Here is a 9,209-nt window from a genome sequence, read left to right as displayed (position 1 = left end):
TGGACGACGCTTGATTACAATTTAAAATCCGTTATTATATGTTTGCTCTAGTTTTTGTTGTTTTTGACGTTGAATCGGTTTTTCTTTATCCATGAGCAATGAGTCTCGATGTATTGGATATATATGTATTTATAGGAGGGGGTGGGCAGGGGGAATGTTGTTTTTTAAATATGTAAAATGGAACAAATATAAAAAATATAAAATTGAAAACAATGAAATTTGGAAAAACAAAGAAAAGTCTGATAAAAACGAGCAGATTTCACAACGACGGCGTGGCATAAACACTAACCCCGTAGTCTAAAACCCTCTGGGAAACCACAAATCACTGCATTTCTCAGCTACGACGTCATCTCCCAGAGCGCGATGAGAAGAGTTACGGGGCTCTCCGCCGTCCGCCGCGCCGTCGATGGTTTCTCCGCCACGAATTTGCGGGCTGGAAATCCAGTGTATCACCACCCTCTGTCCCAGGTTGCTCTTTTCAGCACCTCGAACAACGATTCCTCGGAGAGATCTCATTGGTTCTCGTACGATAGGATCTCCAACCACTCTTCCCGTGCAGCTGCACATGCCGTGGCTGGGACCATGCTGTTTTCAGTCGCCACCACGGCGCTTGTTGAAGAGGTTCACGCGAAAGAGCCCGTACAGGCGAAGTTCCGGCCAAATGATGTCGTTCTTTACCAATACGAAGCTTGTCCGTTCTGCAATAAGGTTAAAGGTATTGTTGCTATGCGATCATTTTCAGCATGAATGAAAATTTTTAAGCTTTCTTCTTCCCCAAGTCTCTGCCCGAATATCAATCGCATTATGCTTCATGTTCTGCTGTATTTTTATGGCTTTGCCCTTTTCCTGAATACTTTTGGAGCACGCCGCTCACATAGAGGGTGTATTTGGATATGTGATCAACGAAGTATCATTGAAATGTTATGATCCCATATCGGCTCTACAAGCAATTAGCAATTATAGAGTGGCTGGTAAGTTTGAGAAGCTCTTCCACCAGGTAACAAGTTTGAAGAGGTGTGGCTCATTTGGATTTGGATCATACTCTTGGACTTATGGCCTAACAGAGTCAATTATTTTGTTTTCTGAGTAAACAGTCACTTGTTCTGTTTGTGTATGAACTCTGTTTCTTGGGTTTTGTTGTATAAGTGACATATTTTGTGGAGTTAAAGAACATGAAATCGGGTTTGGTTTGAAATTTTGGTTGTTTCATTTATTATTTGGTACCTGAGATTTTTTAAGGATTAGTCACAGGTTTTAGTACATTATGAAAGTTGTGGATTGATATATATATTAGGAAAAAATGTTGTGATTTACAGACTAATTTTGATACAACAGTTAACAGTAATGTGGATGTTGCAATTAAACACAGTAGCAATACTAAAGTACTAATGAAGCTTCATTTAGGATAAATTGTGGTAACAGTAGATAGTTTGTGGCTTTTGATAGAAAAAATAGAATTGTGTTTGTTTTGGACCATGGAGTTTTGGTCATAGGATTGGACAGGGGGAAAATGGCCGTTCAAGTTTGAACTGCAGTAGTTGTGATCTCAATAATAAGGGTGTAATTCCTTGGTACCATTTTATATTATTTGAAAATAATTTCTAAAGAATTCCATGTAAGAGGGTCCACTTTTAAGTCTTCAGAATGATATCATACCCACACAATGGGTGTGCTGTAAGTGCTGTCTCTGGATGCAGGATTAGACTAGATCTGCCACATGCTTATCCGTGTGTATGAAACATTTAAGTTTGATAGAATTAACTTGACATAAAATTGTGGAAGATGTTTTGGTGTAAAGCTTCTATTCACACGATGAAGTTAAAACAATTTGTCTTCTCTTTAGAAAAACCAATTTTTAGGTTCCATCTTGTTTCTTTAGAACTATATATTTTACAGTTTCCAGTTATAATCGGTATGAAAAATATTTGGTATTACTTTTGTATCCAGTGTGAAACAAAGATTATATATGACAGGCCTGCATGGTAAAATGCTACAATTTTAAATAGAAGCTGAATATATTGTTTTACTTTGTGCTTTGAAATTTGAATGAATTTATTGCTTGATCATCTAAGACTAAGTAATTGGGATGGATTTTTGTTTCAGAACTGCATGTTAGTGTAACTGCACGTGTATGAAAGTTGTCAAAAAAGGAAGAACACAATTGCTGGAAATAAGGAATTCCATTATTTTTCATTGAATATTTACAATCATTATCTCTAATTATATTTTCATATATTCAACACTCCCCCTCAAGCCAGTGAATTGATAACTGTCATTCTCTGCTTGGACACAATTTCTTGGGACCATTTAATCTTTTGGTGAATATGTCGGCTAGCTAATTACCTGAAGAGAAATTAAGCCACTATGTAGCTTCTCTTTAATGAAGTGTCTATCAACTTCAATCTGCTTTGTTCGATCGTGTTGCAGTGGATTGTGAGCAATGCTAATAGCTGACTTGTCACAATAGAGTCTCATAGGTCCACTCCTCGTTACTCTTAGATCGTCCAAAATAATCTTCAACCAAAGCAACTCACAAATCCCTCGAGCCATTGCTTTGAATTCTGACTCGACACTTGACCTTGCTACAACATCTTGTTTCTTATTTCGCCACATGACAATATTCCCTCCAAGGAATGTACAATACCATGTAGTCGACCTTCTGTCACCAATTGATCCAACATAATTCGCATCTGTGTAAGTTTCAAGTACCATATTGTCTTTTTGAACAAAATTCCTTTTCCTTGAATGCCTTCCAAGGTATTGAAGTACCCTGTAAACTGAACGTAAATGTGTCTTTTGGGTCATTCATGAATTGACTGATCACACTTACAACATATGTTATGTCAAGACTTGTGTCAGAGATAAATGAGTCTTCCCACGAGGCGATGATAAATCTCTCTATTCACAATTTTGTCATCCCTGACCTCTCAAAGCTTATGATTGATTTCTATAGGTGTGTTCATTGGTTTACAGGCCAATTTCCCTGTTTCTCGGAGCAAATCAGTGATGTATTTCTGTTGGGATATAAATATCTCTTGCTTTGAATATGCTACTTCAATGCCAAGGAAATACTTCCAACTCCCCAAATCCTTAATTTTGAATTCAGTTGCTAGTCTCAGTTTAATGCTTGTTTCTCTTCTCATCATTCCCTATGATAATGTTGTCAACATAGACAAGTAAAATAATGACTAAACCAGAATTCGAGTGTTTAATTAACAAAATATGGTCTTCCTGACTTTGTTTGTATCTCATGGATCACATTACTCGTGTAAGTATTCCAAATCACGCCCGAGGAGATTGATTGAGGCCATACATGGCCTTTTTCAATCTACATACCTGTCTCTTTCTTACATTTTTTCCATATCCCGATAGAATGCCCATATAAATCCCTTCCTCAAGATTTTCATGTAAGAAGGCATTTTTTACATCAAACAGCTGCAATACCCATCCATAATTTGCTGCCCAAGATAATAGAACTCTAAATGTATTCATTTTAGCAATCGAAGCAAATGTTTCTTGATAGTCCACCCCATATGCCTGTGTATAACCCTTAGCTATCAGCCTAGCCTTATATCTCTCCAGTGCGCCATCTGAATTATATTTCACTGTGTACCCGTTTACACCCTACTGATTTTATTCCCAAAGGCAAATCCGTAACCTACAAGTGTTGTTTTTCTCCAAAACTTCCATTTCCACATTCATAGCTTGTTTCCAGTTTTCATCAGACAATGCTTCAGATAGTGTGGAAGGGATATGAATGTTGTTCAAACTTACTAAGAGGCTTTTATGTGATTGTGAAAAATTATCAAATGTTATGACATGGAACAATGGGTAGTGTGGGTGTTTTATGCAATCTCTGGTTCCTTTGCGAAGGACAGTAGGAAAGTGCAAGCTAGGGTCATCTACCGAGTGTGGTGTATGTTCATCGTGTGTGATGGGATTTTCAATTGTTACCTTAGGTGTAGAGCTCGGTTTGGACTCTTGGATTTGCACAAGTTCAGGGACCGAGGGGGCTTTCCGCCTTGAATATGTTCGACCAAACAATCTCGGGACATTTTCTGGGATAGATTGATGGCTTGGCAGATGAGGACTGGAGAAGATAGGTAAAATAAAAGGATCATCATCCTCCTTATCTTCCAAACCTGGATGCTCCCCCTGAAGATGAGGAGTGGGGGAATAAAGTTCATTTTCATGGAATGTGACATCAACTGAAACAAACTACTTCTTGGAAGGAGGATGATAACATCTGTAGCCCTTTTGGGTTGATGAATGCCCAACAAACACACACTTGAGCTCCAGGATTCAACTTACCACAATTATGACTATGAACATGAACAAAACACACACCCGAACACTTTTGGTTGTAATTGATTAGCGTGTAGTTCAGGAAAGGAGGTTTTGAGCATGTCAAGAGGACTTTATCACCTAAGACTTTATAGGGGAGCCGATTGATGAGATGTGCGGCTGTTAGGACAGCATCTCCCGAATAATACTTGCGTACTTAGGCATATGGTTCTGGAATAAAAAAGCACGAGTGATATTGAGCAAGTGACTATTTTTCCTTTCAGCAAGTCCATTTTGTTGTGGAGTATGGACACAAGATGACTCATGGATAATGCCTTCTTTTTGAAAATATGACTGAAGAACCTGATTGAAATAGTCTTTGGCATTATCAGACCCGAACCTTTTTATTTTGAACCCAAATTGGTTTTGAATCATGGTATGAAACTGTGAAATGATAGAACACACATCATATTTATGTTTGATCGAGAATATCCAACAGATGCGGCTCTATTGTCAATAAAAGAAAAGAACCAGCAAGTTCCAGAAACATTTGGAGTAGGAGACGGACCCCAAACATCGCTATGTATTAAATAAAAAGGGTTTGAACATCTTTTATTGCTTTGAGGAAAAGGTACACACTTGTGCTTTGCGAATTCACAAATGTCGTAAGAAAAAGACTCAATATCTAATCCCTTAAATAAGCTAGGAAACAAGACTTGAGAGTTTGAAAGGACGGATGACCAAATCTACGATGTTGAGCCAAATTTGTTCTTGATTTGAGGAGAGAGAGGCAGAATTAGGTTGCTTGGGCCGATTGTTTGGTGAATCAAGGTAGTAAAGTCCGTCCCCTTCCTTAGCACCCCCAATCGTTTTTCCCGATGCTTGGTTCCTGAAAGTCACAATAAGACGGGTAAAAAATCACATTGCAAGACAAGTCTAGTGTTAATTTATGTACAGAGATAAGGTTAGTGGTCAGTTTGGGGACATGAAGCACTTGTTTTAAGGTAATGGAAGGACTTAATTCAGTGTCACCTAACCCTGCTAATGTGATTAATGAACCTTCAGCAGTAGTAATTTTTCTAGTGCTAGGACAAGGGGTATATGATCATAAAATTTGTGATGAGTGTATCATGTGATCGGTGGCTTCGGAGTCTAAGGCCCACATGTTGGCAAAAGGGCTAGTGGAAGCATTGAATCCAATTGAAATAGGAAACTTACCAGACTGTGTCAATGAGCATGTACCTGGCGATTTCCCAAGAGAGGTCAAGAAAGCCCTTAACTGCTAAATTTCTTCCTTGTTGAATTTCTTTGAAGGTGGAGTATTTGTGTGCTCAGTAGGCTGCTGGACAGTCATATGGGCTTGGCTCCCAGTCCTCTGTTGTTTTACTTTATTGTCCTTATCCTTGTATGATGGTTTGCCGTGAATTTTCCAGCATCGATCAAGAGTATGCCCTGTTATGCGACATTTGGGACACCACGATTCATCTTTAGAGCCCTGGGACAGATTTCTTGGAGCAGTAGCCTGTCCAGGGTTGAGATGGTCACTGTTCCTATTAGTCACCAATGCGGAGCTCTCCACACTTTGAAGTTTAAGCATGACACCGCGCCTACTTTCCTCTGATCGAATGATGGCTATAACCTCATTAAAAGATGGAATTTGGTCCCTCCCAAGGATTTGAACTTGTCGAATTCAGGATTGAGTCCGACGAGGAAGTCATAGGCCCGATCTTGTTCAATGTAATTTTTCAGGATTGTTGCATCTTCCGGACACTTGGTCTCGAAGCATCGATAATGATCAATCTATTGCCACAAATTTTTTAGGGCATTAGCAGACTCTGTTACAGATTTATTTTCTTGAGTAGCAAAGCTTGTTTGTACTTTGATTTCATAAATTTGGGCAGCATCTCCCTTCTTGGAATATGTTTGGCGTATGCTGTGCCAAATCTCCTTGGCAGTGGTGAGAAACATGCATGATAAGGGAGTCTTCTTCGTCCCAGGCAGCGAACTTCGGGTCTTCTTTCTTCGGCCCACTGCCAACCAGATGGCTAAGCTTTCTTTAACCCTTCAATGTGGTCCTGACGAGCTGGGACCATTTTTAAAAAGGTTTTTTCCATTCAACCGATGGGCAAAATAGATTTGCTGTAACTCTCCGACAGCTAGAAGGGTTTCAGGAATTATGGCCTTTTCAGCCATCGACAATTGTAAGAATAAGAAATCGAAGGACCTGTAATATCAAACTAAAACAGTGGAAATGAATTTGCGTATAGATCTGAATGGATCGAGCCTTACGACTCTGATACCATGTCAAACGAGGGAGAACACAATTGCTGGAAATACATCGGGTCTCGTTGAATATTTACGATCATTAATATCCAATTTATAGGCACACTAAGATAAAAAAAAAAGAAAGGAAAGAGAATTGTACTCCCTTTAATTTAGGGATCACCTAATTATCCTAATTTACAAAGATCTGATTCTGTCCATTATCTCTAATTATATCTTCATATCTTCAACAAAAGTATTTGTTCGATGTGTCGTCATCTGAAAGACTTTTTGTCATGATAATAGTTACAGAATTGGCTTTCTAATTGAACCCTTCTTTTCCAGCATTTCTGGACTACTATGATATTGCATACAAAGTAATAGAGGTCAACCCTATCAGCAAAAAGGAAATCAAGTGGTCTGATTACAAGAAAGTGCCTATATTGATGGTTGATGGTGAGCACATGGTTGACTCATCAGGTACATATTGCATTCAATTAACTGTCATCTAAGGTTTCTCGAATTCTGAACACATGGTTTCTCGAATTCTGAACACATGTAGACAGTAATTTTTCATTTTTTGGAGGATTTAAGATTAACTTTGTAACTTTCTTTGCTGATCTATCTAGATATAATTAATAAACTGGCCCAAAGGATTAATCTGACTGCACCAGCTGATTCTTCCTCTGGAGATGAAGAGAAGAAGTGGCGAGGGTGTGTATTTCTTGACCTTGTTGCTTTTCTTTTATGGTCCTTTTCCTCTTTCCTTTATTCCTTGGGGGATGTTATTAGGATGTGCTAGACGAAACAGTTTGTTAAAGCTTTTGTAATAGTCTTCTCTGTAACAACATCTTTCTGTTATTGCTGCAGCTGGGTGGACAATCACTTGGTTCACATATTATCACCTAATATCTATCGAAGCACCTCTGAAGCCATTGAGTCATTTGACTATATCACCAGTCATGGTAAGATCTCACTGTCACTTATAGCTTATATCAGTGTTAGAATTTAGAAATTCTGCAAATCTTAGGTAATCTCACGGTGCAAATTTATGTATTTATTATTATTATTATTATTAAAATTGGAATTTGCAAGTACATCTAATCTTAACTTGATTTTAGAGTTCGAACTATTATATACATCGCCAGCTATTTTGTGCTCTGAAAAGAATATGAAAATCCTCCATGTGAAAAAAGAAGAAATTGGAAATGTGTAGTTCCCCCTACTTTTCATTTCGAGAACAGAGCCTTATTTTGGTTCTCGATGTCATCAATAGTCCATGGATCAAATCAGCATTTTTTCCTTTTTTGTTGTTTTGTTTTTCACAATTCTATTGTATTGAGTAACATATTTTGTCGATCAGGACCATCACGAAGAAAATAATCATAATTTGAGGTTGTAGTTTGATTGATGCTCAGCAATTAAGTTTTTGCTTGGACCCTGGGGAATAGGGTTGACTGGGTGGATTGTTGTGCACACAGTTAAAATCCCTTTTCTAAATACTGTAATCGGCTATTACGAGTTGTTAGCAGTGATCCATTTTGATGATACGTTCTTTCTGCCCCCACCAGCGGCATTACTTTAAACCCTGTTATTTGTTTTCACACGTGCAGGTAATTTCAGCTTCACAGAAAGATTGGTAGCCAAATATGCTGGAGCTACTGCAATGTACTTTGTTTCTAAGAGGTTGAAGAAAAAGTACAACATTACAGATGAGCGTGCCGCACTATATGAAGCTGCAGAAACATGGGTGGATGCACTCAATGGTCGAGAGTTTCTAGGTATGGCTAAATACCTTCTGTACGACACATTCCTTAAGCTGCCCTCCTCATTTTCATGGTGTTTTTTTCTTCACTAGGTGGAGTGAAGCCTAACTTGGCAGACCTCGCCGTCTATGGTGTTTTAAGGCCCATTCGCTATCTCAAATCTGGTAGAGACATGGTTGAACACACACGGATTGGTGATTGGTACTCTCGAATGGAAGATGCGGTAGGAGCATCTTCCAGAATCCAGGCACAGCCAGAGTAGTCTCGGAGAAATTTTATTCGCCCTCTTGATGAGGTTGAATATGGATTTTCATTGCAATATATTAGATAAGTCGCAATAGACTACAGTGAATTCTTTTTTGGGTAAATGGGATGTGAAATACTGTCTTGTGATAAAGATAAAGTCTATCAAGCTTGATTCATAAATGTTTCTAAAACTGTGCTTCGCAACCGAGCAGGATCTTAATATCCCACTCCGAGGTTATACTTTTTGGGATATTGCAATTTAAGCTGTCGATTTATTTGGGGAATAAAACGATATGATATATTGTCTTTCTTGGTATTTTCCTCTAACATGCTATTTCGATCGTTTCTCATCTTCTGTTCCAACTATTCCTTTTTGTTTTTGTTTTTTTTAGCTCGGGGTGGAGTTTTGTTATAAAAGAATCTTGAATCTGAGAGTTTATTTCAAAACGTAGGATTTTAATGCTATACGAGTTATAAATAATTAACAACTATTTTGTCGTAGAAGAGTCTCGAACCCGAAAGAATATATCACACGGAGAACATAGAATTTTAATGTCAGTTGTGTTGTGAAAAAGTAAAAATTTATGGTAAAAAGTAAAAATCTCAAACTCTCAAAATTTATCAAACTACACACTTTATAATATTTTTCTC

General features: G+C 38.1%; 1 protein-coding gene across 1 annotated transcript; it reads left to right on the top strand.

Annotated features, from left to right (window-relative positions):
* Positions 1–266: 266 nt before the first annotated feature.
* On the top strand, positions 267–8,874 carry LOC142521009 (uncharacterized). The gene is made up of 6 exons (XM_075624190.1): positions 267–715; positions 6,892–7,026; positions 7,176–7,260; positions 7,417–7,511; positions 8,160–8,327; positions 8,405–8,874. Exons 1-6 carry the CDS (start codon positions 364–366, stop codon positions 8,572–8,574), a joined length of 1,005 nt encoding a protein of 334 aa, XP_075480305.1. The 5' UTR covers positions 267–363; the 3' UTR covers positions 8,575–8,874.
* Positions 8,875–9,209: the final 335 nt, after the last annotated feature.

This window comes from Primulina tabacum, chromosome 12 (assembly GCF_025594145.1).
Source record: "Primulina tabacum isolate GXHZ01 chromosome 12, ASM2559414v2, whole genome shotgun sequence".
Classification (NCBI taxonomy): domain Eukaryota; kingdom Viridiplantae; phylum Streptophyta; class Magnoliopsida; order Lamiales; family Gesneriaceae; genus Primulina; species Primulina tabacum.
This window is presented reverse-complemented; position numbering and strand designations above follow the sequence as displayed.

Excerpts from the sequence above, each read along its gene's own strand:
- LOC142521009 (XM_075624190.1), top strand. The coding sequence starts at position 364 with ATGAGAAGAGTTACGGGGCTCTCCGCCGTCCGCCGCGCCGTCGATGGT. Across the intron at positions 7,261-7,416 it reads GAAGAGAAGAAGTGGCGAGG|CTGGGTGGACAATCACTTGG; the intron begins GTGTGTATTTCT and ends TTATTGCTGCAG. Across the intron at positions 7,512-8,159 it reads TGACTATATCACCAGTCATG|GTAATTTCAGCTTCACAGAA; the intron begins GTAAGATCTCAC and ends TCACACGTGCAG.